At 55.6% G+C, this 23,745-nt stretch overlaps 2 protein-coding genes across 4 annotated transcripts in view; one reads left to right on the top strand and one right to left on the bottom strand.

Annotated features, from left to right (window-relative positions):
- Window positions 1-1,879, top strand: part of SLC25A25 (solute carrier family 25 member 25) — a 34,069-nt gene extending 32,190 nt beyond the window's left edge. For all 3 annotated transcript variants that reach the window (XM_042912470.1, XM_042912471.1, XM_042912472.1), the window contains exon 10: window positions 24-1,879. In XM_042912470.1, coding sequence (XP_042768404.1) covers window positions 24-208 — 185 coding nt within the window. In that variant the 3' untranslated portion in view covers window positions 209-1,879. The remainder of the gene's footprint in view (window positions 1-23) is intronic.
- A 10,040-nt stretch (window positions 1,880-11,919) lies between these two features.
- On the bottom strand, window positions 11,920-17,498 carry PTGES2 (prostaglandin E synthase 2). The gene is made up of 7 exons (XM_042913831.1): window positions 17,145-17,498; window positions 15,715-15,912; window positions 14,723-14,781; window positions 14,182-14,331; window positions 13,703-13,903; window positions 13,197-13,314; window positions 11,920-12,528 (listed from the first exon to the last, which is right to left on the bottom strand). Exons 1-7 carry the CDS (start codon window positions 17,412-17,414, stop codon window positions 12,406-12,408), a joined length of 1,119 nt encoding a protein of 372 aa, XP_042769765.1. The 5' UTR covers window positions 17,415-17,498; the 3' UTR covers window positions 11,920-12,405.
- Between the last annotated feature and the right edge of the window lie 6,247 nt (window positions 17,499-23,745).

The following is a 23,745-nucleotide window of genomic DNA, read 5'->3' on the forward strand; positions in this document are numbered from 1 at the left end:
GATGGGTGCCTCTCTCGCTACAGCCTCCATCGAGGGCGCCCCGGAGGTGACCATGAGCAGCCTCTTCAGACAGATCCTGCGGACCGAGGGCGCCTTTGGCCTGTACCGGGGGCTGGCCCCCAACTTCATGAAGGTGATCCCGGCCGTGAGCATCAGCTACGTGGTTTACGAGAACCTGAAGATCACCCTGGGCGTGCAGTCGCGGTGATGGGACGGGGGTGCGACCCCGCCTCGCTCGGCAGACTCATGGATCCTGGGCCTGCAGCCCCGGGATGTTTAGCCATCTCATTCTGTGAATGTGCCAACACTAAGCTGACTGAAGCCAAGCTGTGAAAAGCCTGGGGTGCGCCCGCAAGGGAGTAGGGGAAGGCCTGGCAGGCTCACCGGCTGTGTCCCGCTGACCCTGGCCGACTGTCACGTCCGCTCCGGCGGGGGGGTAGCAGGACACAGGCACACGCACACAGGGACAGGACGCTTCCTGCGGTGCCTGCCGAGATAGCAGGGCTCGGAACCGGCTTGGTTCTTCCATCTTGCAGCCAGACCACCAGCCGCGGGCCTTGCCAACCCTGGCCTGCTGGGCGCCTACCCCGCGCCCGCCTTCCTTCCTTCCTCGCTGCTGTGTTAATATGGTAGGAGGAGGGCTACCAGCCCACTCCCCATGTTACTGCTTGCTCCTCTCGCCTCAGTCCGTGGGGACCTCACACCTGGCTTCCTGGCCCACAGTGTCACCTCTGGCCAGGTTGTGCCGGGAAGAGGGAGGAGTCTGGCTTTTGTGCGCACCCTCTTCTGAGCCCTGCTGTTGGCTTCTGAGCTCACCAACGGACGGGCACCTGGGTGTGCGTGTGCATGCAGGGGGCAAGGCCACGCCCCGCCATTGGCCGCCTGGCATCCTGGTGCATGGCTTCACGGAAGGCACGTGCTGGGTCCCGCAACGCAGAAAGCCTCTGCTCCGGCTGCCGGGGTGTCTTGGTGCTCTGAGCTGGCCCCAGACTCCGTCAGGACTGGCACCAACTCAGAACCAACCCCCGTCCCCTGCTCTGGAGTGAGAGCGGTGAGGCGTCATGTAGCTGCGGGAAGGGGAGCCGCTGCCGGGGGTCCGCGCGTCCTGGGGAGAGAAGGAAAAGGTTTTTAAAGGCCTTAATTATATATCATTGGGAAAAGGGTTTTGTTCAGAAGGGCACACTGGACAAATGTGCAAGTTCTGTGCTTCCAGAGGGAAGACAGAGGGGGTAGAAAGCCTGGCCGACTGCATTAAAGTCTGTTTCTGACGCCCCCTGGGGATTCGTGTCCAATCCCAATCGGGGCAAAGTGGGACCAGCCTCACATTCCACCGATGCAGGGCGTCACAGTGCTTGGAGCCTATTTATTTCATATTTATTTGAACAGAGTTCTGTCCTAACTATTTTTATAGATTTGTTTAATTAATAGCCTGTCATTTTCAAGTTCATTTTGTATTCATATTTATGTTCATGGTTGATTGTACCTTCCCAGCACCCTCCAGGTGGGGTGGGGAGAGGAAGGAGGGGCCGTGGGAGTGACCTTTCCCGCCGCTGGCCGCACTGTCGTCAAGTCTGTCCAAAGAAATGCCTCGGAACTGGCGACAGAAGAAAGGTCAGGGCGGGAGGGCCCTGGTCATGGGGAGGTGGCTCCTGGCAGGTTGGAGCAGGGCTTGCACCCAGGAAGAGCCTTAGGATCTGAGGGTCTGACCGGGGGCAGGAAGAGTGGCAGAAATCTCCACTCCGTTGAGCGTGGAAGTCCAGATCATTTCTTGGGCTGGGAGGATCTCTTGTTTCAGCCTTTAGACTGACTAGGCGCTGAGGGGCCTATCACTGTGAGTTTGGGGTGGGGGCTCCAGGAGAGGGCGGCCAGCTCCCCGCCCCCGCCTGTGAAGTGGGCTCCCTCCCCCCCAGGCCCCCCCTCCCCCCCACCACTCCTGCTCAGCAACGCTGGTCAACTTGGCGACTTCACGGTCGCGCTTCTGTTCCACCAGAATGGCCTGGTGAGGACAATTCAAATAGGATGCAAAGATCAATGCAAAAATTACTGTTTTATCTAAATCTAGGGATAACTGGAATTTGTGAAAAAGCATATTAAGACAGAATTGGAAGTTGTCCTTTAAAACAGCCTTCTAATAAAGTTGTTTCAAAGCTGATGATGGAGCCATGTGACTTTTTTCTGGTAAGGGCTCGGGGGGGGGGGGGGGGAGATGGGGGGGGCAACTGCACATCAGAGAAAGAATCCACCTTTCTCATCAGAGGAAATGAGAAAGCTACCCTCTCCGGGCTTCTCGGAGGCACTCCCTCTTTAAAATGGGATTGGGGGTGCTCTGCACAGGTCACCAGAGCCCCCCGAGCCTGATGTTTCTTCCTCAGGCCTCCCGAGTCTCTTGGGCAGAGCTGGTCACTCGCTGCCCCTGAAGCCCCTCCAGGTGCTGCAGTGCCATCATCCACTGCCCTGGGTGCCCCTCCCAGCCTCACCGCTCATTCCCACCCAGCTGGCACACAGAGATGTTGTGGGGCCCTGCCTGATGTTCTCGATTTGCTTTCTGCCTGTCTCCCCGGGAGAGGGAGAGGCCCTCTGGGGCACGGAAAGCATTTGTAGCATTATCTCCGACACTTAAGACCGCGCCTGGTACCATTTTCATTAAATAACAATCCACACTCTGTCCCTGATGGCCCCAGGTATGTCAGGGCAGCAGGGGACAGTATGAAGCAGCTTGGGGACTCCATCAGGGGGCTGTGGCATTCAGAGGCTGTAGGGAGGCACGGAAGTGTGCCCATTTTTGAAACTGGTATATACCACTTGTACTGGGTTGAATAGCATCCCCCCCAAATTCATGTCCCCCGGGAACTTCAGGATGTCACTTTATTTGGAAATAGGACTTTTGCAGATGTAATCAAGTGGGTTACAGTGGGGGCGCCTGGGTGGCTCAGTCGGTTAAGCATCCGACTTCGGCTCGGGTCATGATCTCACAGTTGGTGGGTTCGAGCCCCGGGTGGGGATCTGTGCTGACAGCTCAGAGCCTGGAGTCTGCTTCAAATTCTGTGTGTCTCTCTCTCTGCCCCTCCCCTGCTCACACTCTGTCTCTCTCTCAAAACATTAAAAAATTTTTATTAAAGAACAAAACCTGGATTACGGTGAGCCCCAGGCCCAATGAGTAGCGTCCTTATAGAACAGGGGAATTTGGACAGACATGCCCAGAAAGAGGTAAAAGGCCATGTGACCACAGGGCATGCATCTACAAGCCAAGAAATACCACGGATTGCAGGGGCCACCCAAGGCAAAGAGAGTGGCAGGCAGTTTCTCCCTCAGACTGTCCAGAAGGACCCAACCCTGCCGACAGCTGGATCCCAAACTCTGGGCCTCCTGAACTATGAGAGAATGAATTTTTGTTGTTTGGGATCATCCAAGTTTGTGGTGATTTGTTAGCAGCTGGGAAACTAATATGGCACCTGCTTCAGCTGTTCATTGCCAGGGTTAACGGGCATAAACCATTTCCTGACCAGTAGGTCTTGGCAAGTGGGTCCCCTCACCCAGAACCTGCTCTCCCAACCAAATGTTCCCGAGCGCCGTAGGCAGAATTATGCCTGCCCCTCCCAAAGAGGTCCCTGTCCTAATTCCCACAACCTGTGAATTAGGTTACATTGCACGGGGCAATCAAGGTTGCTAATCAGCTGACCTTAAAATAGAGAGATTATCCTGGATTACCCAGGTGGGCCCCATGTAATCACACGGGTCCTTCAATGGGGGATCGGGGAGAGTCAGGGAGACGGCACAGGAAGGACTCGGCCCAAGGTCGTTGTCAAGGCCACGAGTCAAGGAATGTGGGTGGCCCCTGGGAGTTGGAAGAGGCAAGGAAAGGATTCACCACCAAGAGTCTCCAGGAGGAACACGGCCCTGCTTGATTTTAGCCTAGTAAGACGCATTTCAGACTTCTGACCTCCAGAACTGCAAGGTAATACTTTTATATTGGTTAAGTCACTGTGTGCTAATTTGTTACAGCAGCAATAGGGAACAAATATAGAAAGCCTGTCTGACTTTCCATGGGTTGGCCACGGGACAGTGGAAATCCCTGCCCCAGTGTGGCCCAGGTTGGCCTTGGAAGAGTCACAGCACCTCTCTGAGCCTGTCTGTCCATTAGATAAAGAGAATTAAGACTTGCCTGGAAGGGCTGTTAGAAAGCTGGAAAGGGGCGCGGGCGCGGTGCCTGGCTGGCTCAGTCAATGGAGTGTGCGATTCTGGAGCTCAGGGTTGTGGGTTTGAGCCCCAGGCTGGGTGTAGAGATTACTTAAGAATCAAATCTTGGGCGCCTGGGTGGTTCAGTTGCTTCAGCATCTGACTTCGGCTCGGGTCATGATCTCACCGTCCGTGAACTCGAGTCCCGCTTTCGGGTGAACACGAGCCCTGCTTCTGTCTCTCTCTCTGTCTCTCTCTCTCTGCCTCCCGTGGGATTCTCTCTCTCCACCCTCGCTCATTGGTGCCCTCTCTCTCTAAAAAAAAAGAAAAGAAAAAAAAGGAAAGCAAATTGTTTAAAAAGATGTGAGACATCAATTATAAAAATAAAATTGGGATGAAATTTAACATTGTGTCAACTATACTCAAATTTTAAAAATACTCATTTTAAAAATTTTTTGAGAGTGGGTGTATGTGCACCAGCAGGGGGAGGGGCAGAGCAGGAGGGAGAATCTCAAGCAGGTTCTGGGCTCAGCTCAGAGCCTGATTCAGGCCTTGATCCCAATGACCCTGGGGTCATGACCTGAGCCAAAATCAAGTCAGATGCTAAACTGACTGAGCCACCCAGGTGCCCCTCAATGATAATCGTTTTAAATATTTATTTATTTATTTACTTTTGAGCGAGAGAGAGAGAGCAAGCAAGGAGCAGAGAGAGAATCCCAAGCAGGCTCTGCACTGTCAGTGCAGAGCCCAATTTGGGGCTCAAACTCATGAACCGTGAGATCATGACCTGAGCTGAAACCCAGAGTTGGATGCTTAACCGACTGAGCCACTCAGGTGCCCCAATGATAATTCTTTTAAAAAGGAAGTTGAAATTAGGGGTGCCTGGGCGGCTCAGTCGGTTAAGTGTCCAACTTTGGCTCAGGTCATGATCTCATGGTTGTTGAGTTTGAGCCCTGTGTCAGGCTCTGTGCTGACAGCTCGGAGCCTGGAGCCTGCTTCGGAGTCTGTGTCTCCTTTTCTCTCTCTCCCTCTCCCTCTCTCTCTTAAAAATAAACATTAAAAAAATAATAATAATAACAAAAAGAAGTTGAAATGAGATCAGGAAAAGACAAGACTGGTCCTTAAAAAACAGCTCCCTTTCCCCAGCCAAACACACAGTAAGTCACCCCCTCAGTGCTTGTCATTCTAGCCTCCAGTGTTGGGAGGCTCGTGCAGGCCTGGGGCCTCTGGCATCTGAAGAAACCCAACCTGGGGGTGGGGTGGGGGTTGCAATTTGTGGGTGTGTGGGTGGGTGGGGGTTGCAGGGCCTGGTGATTCCTCTACCCGTCTCCCTCCTGAAGCTAGATAGACCCTTCCATCTCTAATCCTGAGGGCACCAGCTGGAGCCCTGCACACACAGGACTTAGCCCTCAGTGGTTTTAGGAGGTGTTTCTGCCACCGTGGCCCCATTCTACAGATGTGGAAACTAAGGCTGGAGGAAAAATGACTTGCCCAAGGCCTCACTGTGAGTAGCTGACAGGGCCTCAAATGCACGTCAGCTGACCCCTGGCTCTGCTGAGGCTCCCCGCCAGGAGGCCCATGGGACAGGGACCATGCTGCGACCCACCCGTGGGGACTTTCACCCAGGAGCACTCTGTCTCAACTCCAGACAGGTGGCACCCGGTCCCTGGTTATTCTCCTGAGCCTGGAGGCCACAGAGAACCGGGAACTCGTTGGGCAAGCCTGTGCTTAAATCCTAGCACCTGGCGATATGATCTTGGGCAAATCTCATGCCTCCCTGAATCTCAGTTTCCTTACAAGCAAGATGGGCACAGAACCTTCCTGACGGCTTAGAGTGAGAAGGAACTTGTCCGGGTTCATACAAAGGGTAAGTATATGTTGAAGTGAGAGTCAAACCAGCTCGTTCACTCCGAAGCCATGTTCTCAACCTTGGCTCCCGGCTGGGCCGCCCCCCATCCAGATCTCATTGGTCTGAGCAGGTTGGAATGTAGGGGAAGGCAGAGGGGAGCACCTGTGTGCTGGGCCCAGCTGCCCAGGTGTGAACCTTGGTCCCTGCTCTCCAGGGCTGACGAGGAAGCCGGAGCAGACCAGCCAGGCCTGGTCACACTGGCTGGCCAGGGCTGGCTAGGAAGGGCCAGCAGGAGGGACACAATGGGCTAGGCCAGGTAAGAACCAAGAATGAGGAAATTGAGGCAGGGGGAGGGCCAGAGGCCTGCCGCAGTTTCCCCAGGGGGGCAAGACTGAGCTGGGCCTCCTGCTCGGAGCTTCCTGGAACCGAAGCTGGCTGGGGCGGCCACCCAGGAGCCATCTCTTTTGACCATTTGCCCATCAACACGACCTGTTATCTCCCCACAGCAGATGTAGATGCTGAAGACCCAGGGGGCTGGCTCCACCCCTCAGTGGCTCCGCCCCCTCCGCCCCACACAGCCCAGCCCCACCTCTCAGTTCACAGAGTTGACGGGACAAGGCACTTGCCCGAGGTCACTAGGCTCCTCCCAGTAGCCGATTCTCTTCCCAGGCCACACTGGCTTCTATCCTATGTATTCGTGTCCTGTAGCTGCTGTTACAAAGTGCCACAAGCGTGGTGTCTTATGACAGATTCATCTCATCTGTTCTCTCACGGTTCTAGACGCTTGGAAGTCCGATCTCTATTTCACTGGGCTGAAATCAAGGTGCCCGCAGGGCTGCTTCCTTCTGGAGGCTCCGGAGGAGAGTCCGCCTCTTGGCTCCTTCCGGTTCTGGAGGCTTCAGCATCCCTTGGCTGGTCGAGCTTTCTCGAATGTCCCCCCGCCCCCGCTGGCCTCTGCTTCCTTCTCCTCTCTTCTGGAGTCACACCTCCCTCTTACAAGGACACTTGTGATCATGTCACCTTTAGGGCCCAATCCTGAGGCCCCATCCAGGAAAATCCCTTCATCTCAAAATCACTAATTTAATCACATCTACAAATTCCCTTGAGCACACGAGGTAACAGCCACAGGTTCCCGGGACGAAGACCCGGACACATTTGGGGGCCATTACTCAATCCACCACGCCACTCCCCCACTGCAAACCCTGTTCCCCGTTACACCCTTCTGCCCCTCACCCCTCAAAATCCTTCCCGTTCGACTGGTGAAGTAAATTAGGGAACAGTCATCCCACGGAAGGTGGCTACCGTGGAGGACTACACAGCCATCAGACTTGTAGAGCAATTACTGATCCGGAATATGTTCACGATCCGAATTTTTACTTTAAAAAAAGGAAAAACTTGGGGCACCTGGGTGGCCCAGTCGGTTAAGCGTCCCACTTCACCTCAGGTCATGATCTCACAGTCAGTGAGTTCAAGCCCCACGTCGAGCTCTGTGCTGACAGCTCAGAGCCTGGAGCCTGCTTCGGGTTCTGTGTCTCCCTCTCTCTCGGCCCCCCACCCCCCCACCCAGCCCAGTAGCGCTCTGTCTCTCTGTGTCTCTCAAAAATGAGTAAACATTAAAAATTGAAAGAAAAAAAAAAAAAGGAAAAATTACCTAGAGAGAGAGGAGTAGTAAGGCATTGTGTTAAGATCACAAATTCTGGGGGCACCTGGGTGGCTCAGTCGGTTGAGCATCCGACTTCAGCTCAGGTCACGATCTTGCGGTCCATGAGTTCGAGCCCCGCATCGGGCTCTGGGCTGACAGCTCAGAGCCTGGAGCCTGCTTCGGATTCTATGTCTCCCTCTCTCTCTGCCCCTCCCCTGTTCATGCTCTGTCTCTCTCTGTCTCAAAAATAAATAAATGTTAAAAAAAAAAAATTTTTAAGATCACAGATTCTGGGGCGCCTGGGTGGCTCAGTTGGTTAAGCATCTGACTGGCTCAGGTCATGATCTCACAGTTTGTGAGTCTGAGTTCCCCATTGGGTGCACACAAGCCCCGCTTCAGGTGAGCCTCGCTTCTCTCTCCCTCTGCCCCTCATGGGATTCTCCCTCTCTCTTTGCCCCTTGCTCACTTGGGCCCTCTCTCTCTTAAAAAAAAAAAATAAATAAATAAATAAAAAAATCGCAGATTCGGGGGAGGCACTTGGGTGGCTCTGTCAGTTAAGTGTCCGACTAGGTTTCGGCTCAGGTCATGATCTCATAGTTCATGAGTTCAAGCCCCACATGCAGCTCTGCACTGGCAGTGAGGAGCCTGCTTGGGATGCTCTCTCCCTCTCCCTCTCCCTCTGCCCCTCCCCTGTTCACACTCACTCTCTCCCCCTCAAACTTAAAAAAAAAAAAAAAAAAAGAAGGGGCACCTAGGTGGCTCAGTTGGTTAAGTGTCCAACTTTGGCTCAGGTCACGATCTCATGGTCCATGGGTTTAAGCCCCCTGTCGGGCTCTGTGCTGACAGCTCGGAGCCTGGAGCCTGCTTCGGATTCTGTGTCTCCCTCTCTCTGTGCCCCTCCCTGGCTTACACTCTCTGTCTCTCTCTCTCAAAAAATAAATAAACATTAAAATACATACAGACAGACATGCATACATACGTACCTAAAAAGATTACAGATTCTGGAGCCAGATCTGGGTTCAAATCCTACCTCTGCCACCCACCAGCTCTGTGTGACACTGGGCTAGTCACCTAACCTCTCTGATGGCTCAGTTTCCTCATTTGTAAAGTGGGGTAGCAGAGATTAAATGGGGTAAAGTATGTAAAGTGCTCAAAACAATCCTTGCCATAAAATAGGCCCCATTTAGCTGATATTTATTCATAAAATATAAATTTTATCTATACCTATCTGTGTATGTGACACACACACACACACACATACACATATGCACTCTATGTGGGCTACATAAAAAATAATCTAGAAGGCTGTACTCCAAAAAAAATTTGAGTGCTCATATCTCTAGGTTGGTGGGACCGTGAATAATTGGTATCAACTTTTTGCTTATCTGAAAGTTCTATTTATGTACAATAGACATTCATCATTTGCATAATCAAAGTGAAATTTTAAAATTTAACAGTCTAACAAGCAAACAAAGCAAACCGGAATCCTCCTGACTCTTGAAGCCCCAGCTGTGGCTTGTCCTCCCCAGAGACCTCCCTGACTCCCAGGGCAGAAGGATCTCGTTCTCACGACTCTTCTCATTTCCTGGAGCTCTTGACCTCAAAGCCCGGTTGGGAACAGAGAGTGTGTTCTGAGGCCAGCAGACCCCACCGGCTGCATAAAACGCCCATCACATGTCAACTGTGCACGCTGACTCTGTGTAGTGTTCCCATCTCCAACCACATCAACCCCACGAAGGTTAGCTGACCTCCGAGGGCTTGTCCAAGGTCACAGCAGGTTGTGACAAGGTTCCCACCTCAGGCCTTCTGCTGTCATCAAGGCCACAGGGCATCTGCCCTGATCTGAGCCTGACCAAAATGGGGCAGACGTTCTTGGCTTTCGGCCCTTCCCTCCGAGAGGGGTGGCTTTTCCTGCCTGCCCATTTTCGGACCCTTACCTGCTCAACGCATTTTATAGATGAGCCAAGAGTCGCTGGGTAACGAAGACCAGCCAGACAAGAGATGCGATTCTGAAGCTGGTCACGAGGTGGCAGCATGAGGCCCTGTTTCGCATCCTCTACTGCCCTCTGGTGGTTATGGGAAAATATACCCAGGGGCTGGCCAAGGAGCATTTGGGAAAACTGAGGCAGGGTTGTCACCTGCGGTGGAGGATACTCAGGGGAAGAAGCACGCTCAGTTGGTGTCCCACGGTGGCCTTGGGTTGACTGGCCCTTCTCCAGCCTCAGTCGCAGGGAACAGGTCTAGCTACTATCGTCCTTGGCCTTTTCCTCAAGGTGACCAGTCAGTGGAGGAGGGTGTGGAGGGTGCCGGTGGGTGCCTTTCGGCCTGCAGCGGCCCCAGGGAAAAAGCCCCCAGCCAGGTCCCTGTCCCCAGCACACGGTTCTGCCACAACCATATCCTCCTCTGTGAAATGCAGAGACAGAAGAAAATATCTGAATCTGTGAAAACAGGGAGAAGGTAGCTGGAAGCTGGGGCCTGGCCTGTACCTGAGCCTCCTTAGCCAGACCAGGCCTCAAGTGGGGAAGCCTGGGCTGGGAGACACAATCCCTGGGCTGAGCAGGAGAGAAGGGGCAGGGAGCATAGGGTGGAGATGTGGGCAGTGAGACCCTCCCCTGGCCACGGCGTCACAGACAGCTGGGTGGCAGGAAAAGGCTGTCTGTGAAGAGATGGGAAGAGGGACAGGGATGCAGGGAAGGCCCTCCCTGGGGGACCCACAGCGCTGCTGGCCTAGTTCCTATCCTGCCTGAGGGAGGCTCTGGGATCCACAGGCCCGGGTCCCTGGAGCAAAGGCCTTTGAGGACTTAAGGCCTGACTGATTCGGAGGAACAGTATTCTGGACACAAGGGTGGCTCTTGGAGGTGGCCTCATGCCACAGACTGATGTGGCCTCCGGCCTTGGCTTCTCTCCTTCCTCCCACAGGAGAACCACTCCCAGGAGACAGGAAGGGGAGCCACGCTGGTGTGGCTGGCCTGGCCAGCGGGCTATGGCTTATCCATGCAGCGAGCACTCTGCAGCTGTGAAGAACAAGCCAGCGTCACATGTGCTGACAAGGACAGAAGCCTGTGGCGGGAACGAGAACAAGCAGGTAGCAGACCAGCTCTGCAGGAGAGACTGAGGCCACTGCTTCCAAATGTTAGGCTGTTTTGCCTCCAGAATGCTCCTCAGGCCTCTTATTTCAGTGTCTGCCATCACAAGGCACATGAATTCTTTTTATGTTTTTTTAAATGTTTATTTTTGAGACAGAGAGAGAGAGAGAAACAGATTGCGAGTGGGGGAGGGGCAGAGAGAGAGACACACACAGAATCGGAAGCAGGCTCCAGGCTCCGAGCTGTCAGCACAGAGCCTGATGCGGGGCTCGAACTCACAAACAGTGAGATCATGACCTGAGCCGAAGCTGGATGCTCAACTGACTGAGCCACCCACGTGCCCCAAATTATTTTTATGTTTTAAAGAAATTAATAAAGAAAATAAAATTTTAAAACTCTCCTGAGGGGGTCTGGGGGAAGGAGTTGCCCAGTTGCCCCAGCAGGGAGAGCCCAGGGAGTAGAGTTCTGCCCACTAGCCACCTGTCTGGCCTGGGGAGGCCACTGTGCTCTTCATTTGCTGAAACCAGGGGAATGGGGACCCCCGACCAGGGTGCTCTGCTCAGTAGGGGGCGCCATTTACCCCCTCCCCCCCCCCCCCCCCCCACTGACCATTGCTCCTAGAGCTGGCTTCTCCCTCTAGGCCCCTTGTTCCAGAGTCCCCTACCTGTGAAGTCGCAGGCCTGGGACTAAAGCCTGGGTGCCCACCTGCCTCAGAGGGCCCTGAAAGGGACAGTGTTCTTGGAACCTTCTCTCCTGATGTGTAGAGCAGGATGAGATCCGTCCAGCCCCTGCTCTGAGCCGGGTGTCCTTCTCCACACTTGACCTGCACCTCCCCATCAAACCCTCACCACCTCCCCTCGAGGTGGAGACTATCATTATGCTCACTCGACAGATGAGGACACTGAGGCTCAGGGAGGGGCGCCACTGCCCAAAGTCCCACAGTCGGCGAGGGGCAGAGCTGGACCCGTGCCCTGGGACACCTCAAGCCTCCCTGCTGCTTACCCTGTGGTGGCGTGCCAGGGTTTATGGGACACAAAGCCTGCTAAGTCCTTCACCCCAGGCCTGACACCTAGAAGGCACTGGACAGATAGCAGTTACCACCAGGGCTGGACACGGCCTCCTTCTGAAGCCTCCCACGCAGCATTTCGCCACAGATCTCCACGACAGCCGCAAACCTTTTCTTTATTGCCAACATGACACAGAGTCTCGGGGGCGCTTGGGAAGGGCAGGAGCCAAGAGGAGCCAGGGATGAAATCCTCTGCGAACCGGACTATTCCCACTTCCCCCGTCCAGGGCAGGAGCCCGACCCAATCCCCACCCACAAGGTGTGGACACAGCAGCCACTGAGAGCCCCCGAGAATGGCTGAAAGTAGGGAGGCCCAGGACGGGAGGCAGGGGTGGGCTGGCTCCTTGGGGCTGGGGTGCCCCTCAGGGGGACTACAAACAGAAATCAAACCTGGGTTTTGTCCCCCAGCGTCCCACGGCCTCAGCAGGCGTCCAATGCTAGAACGTTGGGGCTGGGAGGGAGGGGGGGGCAAGATGCAGAACGATCCTGTCCCCCACTGCACAGCATCACCAGGTGCTGACCCCATGGTCCTGGTCTTGGCAGCTGGTGTCTTCCGCTGTCTCGCACCCCTCCTGGGACACTCAGGTCACTGGGGGACCTCAGCAATGGCTTTCTCTACCCGCAGGTACCAGGGCTGGATGTGGGTGTGACGCATCAGGTCGTCAAAAGCCTCCAGGCCCTCCATCACGCGCAGCACGCCGTATACTGCCTGGGGGTGGGTACAGAGGGGGTGTCCAGACCTGCCCTGTCCTCCACCAGTTGTGTGCCCTGGGGCCCGTCACCTCTCCTCTCTGAAAGCGCTCACTAAACAGCCAATTTTGCACTTGGGGCTTTGAGTGAAGTGTGTGGGATTTCTATAGGTTTTGCCTGCCCTTCACCCACACCCCACATCTGGGCAAGAACCCTCACCTCCAGAGATTCCTTTGGGAAAATGTGCTGAGGAGAGGAGACCTCCCCCCCGCCCCCCCCCCCCAGGACCCGGACCTGGCAATCAACATATTCCACCTTGGCTTGAAGGACGGCTTCAAGGCTTGGCATTGAAGCCAGACCAACAAGACACCGTCCCGGGACTTTTGCTGGGTGCAAGCTTGGAGCGCTGGACCCAGGCCTGCCTCAAGCTAAAGCCAACCCCAAGGGGTTGAGATGAAACAGGAGAGGCTGAGACCTAATACCATTTGGGCCCCTTGATCAAGCTGGGCCTGAAGCCAACCCCTCCTCTGAACCTGTCAGTTATGTAAATCAAGACAGTTCCTTGCAGGGAGCCAGGTGCCTCCGGAGTGGGAGAGCTGTTGAGATGGAGATATTGCCTACATCCGGGCTTTCTCTGCCCAGACAGGCCCCTCAGGTCTGGGCACCCCCTGCCACCACCACACTCACCAGATCAGCCAGATTTGGCTGCTGGCCCCCCATGAAGGGCCGGTCTTTGCCCACGGCTGCCACCCACTTGTTGGCAGCCTCATAGAGGTCCTCACGAACGTCATCCTGGAGGTGGTGCCTGGGTGGGGAAGGGGGAAGTCCATCAGGGGGATTCCAAACCTCAGCCCAGGTTGGGACAGCAGCAAGGCTCACGGGGGGGGGGGGGGGGCAGGGCTGCTCCCCCGAGGGGCATCACCCCTGCAAAAATCAGTCATCATCTGTCCCAGACAGGGAGGCCGTGGGCAGAGGAGGAAAGAGACCCGACCACAGAGAAGGAAACAGAAGAAGGCAGAAGGCAGGCACCCAGCTCTGGACTCTGAGGCCAGTCCTGCTTCCCCTGGGGTGGTGGAGGCAACTGGAAGGTCTGAGTTCGAGTCCTGACTTGGTTTATACTAGGGACTGAGAGACAGCAGGCCACACACACACACACACACACACACACACACACACACACCCACCATCATCACCTGCTCTTAAGCCTCTTGCTGATGAGGTACATGGCAGCTGCACCCATGTACTTGGCCACGGCACCCTCCACTGTCCCGAACTTGCCCTCCCTGACAATGTAGTCGAAGGAGGCCAGGGCCTCAGCAGGAGTGCGGTACACGTTGGGGGAGATCAGGTGCACCAGCCAGTCATCTGCCCACTGCCGCCACTTCATCTCCTCCCTGTGGACAAAGTGGGGACAGAGGGCAGGCCAGGTGGGCCTTTAGAAAGCCCGGGGCCTGGGAGGCGCGGGAGCAGGTACGTTGTCTGGACCGCGCAGCCTGCGGATGGGAAGCGGAGGCCTGAGCGGGAGGTCCTTAAGGAGACTCAGCCCTGGCCGTGGCCCCAGCCCTCCTGGTCTCCCATAGTGCTCCCCCCCTTACACTGTCTCGCTCAGCCTGTCCCCTCTGGGAAGGCCCCGCCCTTGCCACCTCCTGGGACCTGCGCCGGCCTCACTTACGTCCTCGCCTCCTTCCCGCCATACATTCGCTGGGCCTCCTTCTCATCTAGCATGAGCCAATACTTGTTGCAGAATTCAGTCACCTCCTTGCCCTGGTCGTTCACGGCCTTCATGGGTGGATAGTAGGTGATGATGTCTTCCAGGGGCTGCCTTTGGGAGACGACATCCAGAGTCTCATCCCAAGTAGTTCTTCCTCCGCGGGGGCTGAGCCGTGACCTCCTCAGGGTAAGTATCTACCCCAGCCTGACCCAGCTCCGGGATGGAACCGGCACCAACCCGCAAAACGTTCCACCCTCTCGCGGGTGCCACAGGAGGTCCTGCAGCAAGAGGGACTTGGGGCAAACACCAGAAGCACTTCCCTGGTGGAGGGAGACGTGCAGAGGAAAGGAAGGGGGTATCTCAGAGTAAAAAGCCCATGGCTCATTCTGGAAACCCGGGCAGCAGCCCTACCCTGCGCCCCTGTAGGAACCCAGGTAAGGCCTCCCTGGAGATGAAAGGGATGAAATGTGACCCCAGACTGGGCCTCTGAGGGGCTCCTTACCCCGACACCAGATAGGTCTTGAGGGCGCTGATGATGACAGAGGAATCATTCAGTTGTTGCTGAAGAACGAGAGGTTGGTTTAAATTGGGGGCGTGGGTAGGGGTTGTCTGGCCACCAGCAGGGTCACCAGGGTCCTCTTAAAACAAACCCCTAGGGGGGCGCCTGGGTGGCTCAGTCGGTTAAGCGGCCGACTTCGGCCCAGGTCATGATCTCGCGGTCTGTGAGTTCGAGCCCCACGTGGGGCTCTGTGCTGACCGCTCAGAGCCTGGAGCCTGTTTCAGATTCTGTGTCTCCCTCTCTCTGACCCTCCCCCATTCATGCTTTGTCTCTCTCTGTCTCAAAAATAAATAAACTTAAAAAAAAAAACAAAAAACAAAAAAAAAACACCAAAACCCCAGGCATTCGAGGAAACTGGCCGGGGGGAAGCTTGGCATTGTTTATATCCATCCCTGGGGGTTCGTCCCCCAAACTGATATCCACTCTGAGCTTTCTCCTCCCCAAGGACCTAGTCCCCATCCTCAAGGAGGCCCATCCTGGGTAAGGGAGGCCCAAGTGTGACTGAAGGTAAGGAGGGTATGGGGAGGACCTAACATCTTGGACCTCCCCACTCGCCTGTCCAGCCTCCCAGACAGTGGGGGGCAGGGTGGACTCTAGAAGCTACAAGCTAGGAGCCAAGCACTGTGCCAACCATTTCCTACCACCCAAGAGTATCGTCCTCCTTTGATTAATGAACAAGCAAGCCCAGAGAGACTAAGTGACTGGCCCTTAGTCACACAACCAGGGAGTGACAAAGCCCCACCCTGAGCCCAGACTACCCTGATTTCAGAGCTCACTGTTGAGTTCTGTGATGCTCTGCCTCCTTTGGCCCAGCTGGTTCATAATCCTCAGCAAGGTCCAAAGACCCCACATTTTTCCAGAGCTGCACAGCAGGGCCTAACTCGGGGGTATTCCAGGAAAACCCAGGACATGGAAGGTCACTCCCTGAGGCTCACCAAGCTCTCTCCTTCCTGGGCCAGCAGGATGGGCACCTTCCTGTAGGAGGAGAACTTGATCTCGGCCCTGCGCACGGGGTTCACTTCCACCACCTGGTAGGGCAGGGCGTGGAAGTCGAGGAAGGCGCGGACCTTGCTGCAGAAGGGACACGTTTTGTACTGGTACAGGGTCAGCTGCAGGCGGCTGGACAGGGAGAGCTGGGTGGGGAGCAGAGGGAGGAGGGGCTTCTGAAGCCTGGCGCCCAGGCCCCACCCCCAAGCAAACTTTTCCCAGGGGGGTCTTCTAGGATGACTTCTAGGGAACATCAGGAGGAACGGGGATAGGTGGCAGAGAGAAAGGGAGGCACAGGGAGGTGGGGAGCAGGCTCGTGCAGTGGGCAGTCCAGCCTCAAGCGCCCATCCAGCGCCCCCCGCCAGGTAGGAAGTATGGGGAGGAAGCATCTTCCGGTCTCTGTTCAACATTAGATACCTCTCCTCTCCCTCCTATCCCAAGGGGACATCAGACATTCCCAGGTGTGCCACCCGAGATGCAGAGCAATTGTTGCAACTTGGAGTGCCCACCGCCACTCCCTCAGCCCAAGGGCCTCTGGGTGAGGGGGCGGAGCCCAGCAGTTGTCAGAGTGGGGTCTAGCTCAGATCTCCAAGTGGGGAGGGTTGTAGCTGGGCTTCGGCCCCGGATCTGCATGTTCCGCAGCCCCCGGTGAGCTGTTGCCGCTGCATATTCATGTTGGAAAGCCACAGCGGCAGTCTACCTTCTTCACCATTCAGATGGGAGACTGCAGCTGGCCAATGGGGGTGGGCAGAGAGATACAGAGAAGGCCACTCCCCTCCCACCATCCTGCTCCCCTGGGTCCAGAAAAGGGGGCATCTGTGGATGGATGGTGGGCGCCACAGCAGAGAAAGGCTGTGTTGGTGATGTGTATGGAGCACTGCGAGGGCAGCTGGGCCACCACTCGGCTATGGGACACCTCCCTGTCCCTCTCTGTCTCCGGGGGCCTGGAATCTAAGGGTCATCGGCTCCCTAAAAACACTAACACTAATAAATACACAGCTTTAGGATCTGAAGGCAGTGGAAGGGTTTAGGGAACGTTTATTACTTTCCAAATGACAAGTGACAAAAAAAGTATGGAAAATAATAAACTCCGCAAGCTTTCTTTCCCTTTCTTGTGATCTCCAAAGCTTTCCGTTAAAAAGTCTAAAAACACGTTAGAAAACGACTTCAGGGCAAAGACAACAATTCTGGTTAGCAGGCATTAGTAGCGACCCCATTTCACAGATGAGGACGCTAAGGGCTCAGAGACTTAAAACCAAGTCAGTCGCCCAAGGTCACGAACGGACGGAGGAGGCGATACCTGACCCCGCCAGAAGTTCCGAAGTTCGTTGCTGCCCCCCAGCACCCCCACCCGCGGCTCGATCCGGCCCGGGCTTACCTGCGCGGCAGAGCGCTCTGCGCGGAGGTCCTGGGCGCGCAGGTGCCACCGCGCCGTGTGGTACAGCCCCAGGACGCCCCCCAGGGCCAGCGCCGCCGCCCCCAGCAGCCGCGGGCTCCCCTTGCGGGCGGTAGCAGCGGGACCCGGGCCTCCTGCCGCTCCTGCGAAGCCGGCCCGGCTCTGCGCGGGGAGTGCCGACTGGAGGCGACCGCCCAGCCTCCAGGCCAGAGCGTGCGGGACCGGCCACAGCGCCCGCGCAACCTGGGCCATGTTCGCTCCGCCGGCGCCGCGGGCGGGCGCGCGAAACGAAGACCGCCGGGGCTCAGGCTCCCCTTAAAGGGACGGGTCTCCGTCGCGGGAGGGTTGCTAGGGGTGACAGTGACGCCGAGCGGGGAAGGACAACTCTGGAGGGAATGGGCTTGCGTCCCGGGCGCCCAGTTTCCACGCACCCATCAGAGCCGCTCAAACACACCCTGGGATGTATGGAAGTCGCTAAAGGCCCGGCTTCTGAACATGAGATATAACTGGTCTCGGTGGTGACCCTGGGCCGAATGCTGGAACTCGCCGTGTGGCCTTCGGATCCCAGGGTCTTCCGGAATGTGTTTATTAACTTCTACCTCATGCACCCAATCGAAAGACACTGAACCCTTCAGAGTGTCAGAAAAAGGGTCACAGCATTGGGTCCAGGAGGGCCGCGGAAACAGCCGGACCGGACTTGGTGCCCCAACTCTGGCTTTTTCTGCCCTCCCGCGCTGCTGCACGGTTTCTTCTGCGTCCCGAACCATAAATTCTTCCATACACGTAAGGGGCCTTAGAAACCACGTGTCTCAGATTTCGCCCTTGTGGAGGCGCCGGCTCACTGACTGACCCGTAGGTCCCCAGCGGCCGGAGGGGCTGAGTGGAGGCTGTCTCTGCCCCTCTGCGGGGCTCGCTCGCCATAGCTGAGGGTCCGGCCCCCCACCGCCTAGGCTTCTCGGCGGGCAGCCCCGGATGGCCCCGCCCGGCACCCGGGGGAGGGGCGGGGCTTGGAGATTAGGCTGCCATCCGAAGGCGGGTCACGTTGTGGGCGGGGAGGGGCGGAGTCTGACGGCGGGGCGGGGACAGAGCTTGGCTCGCGGGAGAAAGCGCGAGAGCTGGGCTGCGGCGGGACAGAGCGCTGGGCGTGAAGGGCGGAGTCTGGCGGGAGCAGGGCGGGGCTGGTGCTGCGTGGACGTGGCGGTGCGGTGGCGTTCCTTCGCCTGATCTCGCTCAACGCGCTCCGCGTTATGTCAGGCGCCCCCACTTTCCGCCCGCCACCGGCTGTCGGCTGGATGGTCGCCGCGGCACCGGAGCCCGCGATGTCGGGCCCCGACGGGGACCTGGGCGGGCCGGCGGAGGCGGGCGCGGAAGGCGGGAACGGCGGCTTCGGGGAAGCAGGTGACTCGGACGGGCTGCTGAAGCGACCTTCGCTTTCTCAGGGCTGCCTCCTTGGGAAGGGGAATCTGGGCCGCGCTGGGGGCATGGAAGGGACCGCAGAGCCCTCCCACCCCGGATTCATAATATGACCCAGAGTGCATTCGGTTTTCAAATGTCTAAGAGAAGAAGAAAATGATTCTCATAACTCGCGGATGTTTTAATAGTAGAAGACAGGTATTCAAAGCTAATGATTGGCCTTTCCCTTCTTTTCCTTCTCCTACTTTCTTTCCTTCCTTCTTTGCCTCTTGTTGTTCCACCTTTTAAATGAGGTGGGATTGTGACAGGAGGAGGTCATCCCGGATTATCTGGGTGGGCCCTACCTGTCATCACGAGTGGGCTCAGAAGAGAGGCGAGTGAGATTACGCACACAGTGGAGAAGGTGACGTGAAGACAGGCAGAGGTTGGATCAGTGGGGCCGCAAGCCAACAAAGGCCAGCAGCAACCAGAAGCTGGAAGAGGTGGGGAATAACCGCCTGGAACATCCAGAGGGAGTGCGACCTTGCCCACGCCTTGATTTGGCACAGTGAACTTTTAATTTTTCTTTTCTAAGGCTATTTATTTTGAGAGGGAGAGAGAGCAACGAAGCGGCAAAGAGAGGGAATCCCAAGCAGGCTCTGCACCATCAGCGCGGAGCCCAGTGTGGGGCTCGAATTACTGAACTGTGAGCTCATGACCTGAGCCGAAACCAAGAGTCCACGTTTAACCTACTGAGCCACCCAGGCACCCCAGCACAGTGAACTTCTGATTTTCGATTCTGGCCTTTGGAATGTGTTAATTTAACCTAAAAAGTTCGTGGTGATTTTTTGCAGTAATTTGATGATTGGGAAATAAGCATCCTCTCCAGAAGATCCTAAAAGTAGGAAATTCACTGTTTGGAGAGGGTGCTCTGGAGAGAAGGTCAAGGGTATGGCTAAACAGGAGACCAAAGGATATGGGGGAAGAGGTGGCCCAAGATGGGTCTCCAGGGGCGTTGGAGGGAAGGTGGCCCAGGACAGGGAGATCCAGCGGCATGGGGAGGTGACTATCTCAGTCTCTAACAGAATACCATAGACTAGGTGGCTCATAAACAACAGAAATTTATTTCTCAAGGGCAGCATAGGGACTAGAGTCCACGATCTTGCATGGCGACAGATTGGTGACAGATGGTAGCTGCACTTGAGGGCATAAGGTGATTTATAGAGACATTGAATCACTGTGTTGTACACATGAAACTGATGTAACATTGTGTGTCAGCTTTACTCAAATAAAAATTTATTTAAGTCAATTTATTTATTTATTTATTTATTTTTGAGAGCGAGAGAGTGTGAGTGACCAAGGGGCAGAGGAAGAGGGAGAGAGAGTGCAGAGGGTGGAGCCCAGAGCGGGGCATGAGCTCGCTCTAACTCACTCATGAACCGTGAGATCATGACCTGAGCTGAAGTTGGATGCTTAGCCAACTGAGCCACCCAGGTGCCCCTCGAAAATTTTTTTGAAATTTATTTCTCACAGTTCTGGAGGCTGGGAAGGCCTTGCCACAAGGCACTGGCAGATTCAGTGTCTGGTGACGGCCGATTCCTGGTTCATAGATGACCGCTTTCTCACTGTGCACATGGCAGAAGAGGCAAGGAAGCTCTTTGGGGTCTCTTACAATGGCACTAATCCCATTCCCAAGGGCTCCACCCCTATTACCTAATTACCTCCCAAAGGCCCTCCCCCCCACTCCCAAATACTACACCGAAGATTAGGTTCCAACATATGAACGCGGGGGGCTGGTTATGACTTAAGCTTTCAGTCCCGTAAATGGGGACCAAGGGGTATGGGCAGAAAGCGAGGAGCCATGGGAAACTCCAGTCCTGGCTGACCCGGCTAAACAATTAGGGAGGGATGCTTGCAGCTGCACTGCCTTGGTGGGAGGCCAGTGTCCACCCAAGACCTGAAGGATGCTGGGCCCAGAGGGAGGCACCCAGACCTGTGCTCTGTACTCTGGCCTCTGCAGAGGATTCAGTGCATGTTCTCGGCATTTCTTCCACCCCCTGCACCAGCCTCCTGGCCCTTCACCCCACTCTCCACTGATCCCAAGTTAGCCCCTTCTTTTAAAGCTGGACGTGCTCTCTCTTGGGGGTCTGGCCTTGTCCTTACTGCCTGTCACAACCTTGCTCATGACCCCCTTCCCCAGAGGGAGAGGCTCAGCCACAGACCTGATAAACTAAGCACTGGGATGTCCACCGCAGACCCTGCCCAGGGCAGTGGCCTCTAGTCCCCACTGTGGTCTTCATAGGCCCTCTAGCCTGCATGGGCGTTCAGGTCCCGGAGTGAAAGGCAGGAGTATCCAGCTAGGAGGCGTGCTTGGGTCAGGTACCTAAGGCCCAGACTGACAAGGCCCAGACCTTGTATGGCAGGGCCCGCTCCCCACTGCCCTGTGGGCCCAAAGGACCTTTGCAGAGGGAGGAACCCAGTGGGTGTATTATGGGAGAGGTAGGGAGAGACTGCCTTTCAGAGCCTTTCCATAGGCACGGTCCCCAACCGTGGAAGGGGCAGGAGCCAGGAGATCCTTGAGGCCCCCTGGTGAGCCCTAGTATGACAGGGGAGGCGTGGGAGTTGGAAAACTCCTGAAAACTGCAAACTCAAGCCAAGGCTCTGGAGGAGCAGGCCTTCCCCCTCCAGCGTGTTTGGACCTGCAGTGAGCAAGGAGGGCTCATCGGTGGACACCAAGAGTTCCTGCTGCTGCTGTGACTGGCCTCTAGGGGGCATCTCCTTTGGAGGCTCCTTCCAGGTGTGGTCCTGGGCTCTGAGAAGTCCAGTTGTCCCCTTCCCCCGGGGATGGCCTGCCCAGCCTTCAAGCAGGGGAGAGAGGACTGCTTGTGTCTCAAACATGGGCTGGGCTGGACATTGCTCACAGTCTTCTAGAAACCAGTCCGGGGGGTTAGACGGGATTCCTGAGGCGCAGGAACTGCCAGAGAGCATTTTGCTGCTCCCCTGGGTGATTAGACAAGGGGTGGGGCCTGGGCACCTCTATGGGAAGACAGGCCACTTGCAGTCCCTTGGAGCCTCTCCTCTTGGGTATGTGGAGTGGGGAGAACCACCTTCCAGAGACGGTGGGGAAGGTCTGGAGCAGCTGGAGTTCTCCTGGCTTCTTGCCACAGAGAAACCTAGGTGTGGATGCCTTTTAAGTTTCTGCTATACTGTAGAGACCCAGAGGTTGGGTTAGAAGGCCCAGTCCTGGCCTCTCCCAGGAGGGGCTTGGCCCCAAGGCTTCTGTGTAGCTTGTTATAGGTTCACACGGGTGAATAGTGTGGCCTTCAGGGTCCTGTCTACCCTGGGGCCCTTGGAGTTGGCCTGAGTCCACACCGTGGTCCTCCGCCAGCCCTCTGAGTGCTGAGTCTCAACTGACATGAGGCGGGTGTGCATGTTGAGCTGACCCTCCCCCCACAGCCCTGTTGGACTCCGAGGAGGGGAGGCAGAACTCTACCTTTATCCCCAGCCCAGCCTGCAGGACTCTTCCCTTCCTAAGGCTAAATGCAATGGGTACCCCCAGCTGGTCCCCTCCCCTCCAGCTCCAACCAGCCCAGTACCCACATCTCGTTGGCTGGGATTGACCATAGCTTGGCTTGATCTCTGGCCCGGCCATGACCATGACTGTCCTTGGGCCCCCACAAAGTATGGTTGAGATACTACACACTGCTAAGCCTCAAATCCGTGGACAGGCCTCATCCCCTTCACTCTTCTCCCTTCCCTTGGCTCCTGGGCTGAGCCAGTGGAGGAGGGCAGAGGCAGCTAGGTGAGGAAGGGGTGATAAGATGGCTATCACCAGGTGTCAGCTGAGGCCAGACCACACAGAGATGAGAACAGAGAGACAAGGCCAGTGGGCCTGAGATAGGCCTGGAGCCAACCCAGAGAGAAGAATGGGTTTGATCAGAAACTCCGAGATGGCCTTGTGTAGAGACACCCTGTGTGTGTGTGTGTGTGTGTGTGTGTGCATGGCCTCCGTTAAACAACAAAAATTCACCTGAGTAATTTGAAACATCAAATTGGTTTTATTGAATGATTCATGAGTCAGGCAGCATCCCATCTAGTAAATAGAGAGAGAGGAGCTTTGTTGAGCTGCAGAAAAGGAAAGGTTTTTTAAAGGTAGAGAAGGAATAGAGAAAAGGAAATTATTATCAAAGAATCCATTGTTTTAGGCAAGGTTACCCTCCTATCGGAAACGGGAAGGGTCTATCAGTAAGTTTCATTGTGCTGACCAGGAAATTCCATTCCAACCAGTTAAAGGTTACGTGGTGGGGGCAGGGGGACCGAAACTGCAGTGAGATTAGGTATTAGGTCTTAGCTCGCAGAGACGGGGCCCTTAACATAAGTGAATCCATTTTGGGCCTATGGTTTTCTTTTCAACACCTCACAGAATTTGCAGGGCAGCTCTCTCTCTCTCTCTCTGTCTCTCTCTTTAAAATTTAAATCCAAGTTAGTTAACGTATAGTGTAATAATATGGGAATAGAATTTAGTGATTTATCACTTACATATAATACCCAGCGCTCATCCCAACAAGGGCCCTCCTTAATGCCCGACACCCCGCCAGCAACCCTCAGTTTGTTCTCTGTATTTAAGAGTCTCTTATGGTTTGTCTACAGCTGTCTTTACAGAGGGGAAAACTGGCAGCGGGTGGGCAGCACCTAGGAGAGTCAGGTTTCAAACGGGGGCCCATGAGCTGGGCCTTGTCCCTTCCTGCACCTGGCCCTGGTTTTCTCAGGCTGCAGACCGGGCCCTAACCCCTCCCTAGTTCATACCCTGGCGAGCAGAGGTGTGAATTAATACCAAAGGAGCATTGGCCATTCTACCTCATGACATTTCAAGTCTAGAATATTCTGTCCAGTGACTCCTTGGTGATCCAGAGCACTGCCTCTCCCCTAGTTAGGCGCCTGGGTGGCACAGTTGGTTAAGCATCTGCCTCTTGGTTTCGGCTCAGGTCATGATCTCATGGTCGTGTAATGGAGCTGCCCGTCGGGCTCTGTGCTGACAGTGTGGGGCCTGCTTGGGATTCCCTCTCTCTGTCCCTCCCCGGCTTATGCTGTCTCTATCTCTCTTGAAATTACTAATTAAACTAAAAAAAAAAAAAAATTCTCTGGAGCTCTAGCCATCTACATCTAGAAGTCATGCAAACTCAGAGATACC

Source organism: Panthera leo, chromosome D4 (genome assembly GCF_018350215.1).
Source record: "Panthera leo isolate Ple1 chromosome D4, P.leo_Ple1_pat1.1, whole genome shotgun sequence".
NCBI lineage: Eukaryota > Metazoa > Chordata > Mammalia > Carnivora > Felidae > Panthera > Panthera leo.

Bases quoted from the DNA above. Each gene is read 5' to 3' on its own strand.
- PTGES2 (XM_042913831.1), bottom strand. From the start codon at position 17,414: ATGGCCCAGGTTGCGCGGGCGCTGTGGCCGGTCCCGCACGCTCTGGCC. The intron at 14,782-15,714 runs GTGAGCCTCAGG...CTCGTTCTTCAG, and splicing joins CCCAGGAAGGAGAGAGCTTG to CAACAACTGAATGATTCCTC. The intron at 12,529-13,196 runs GTGAGTGTGGTG...ACCCACCCCCAG, and splicing joins AGCCAAATCTGGCTGATCTG to GCAGTATACGGCGTGCTGCG.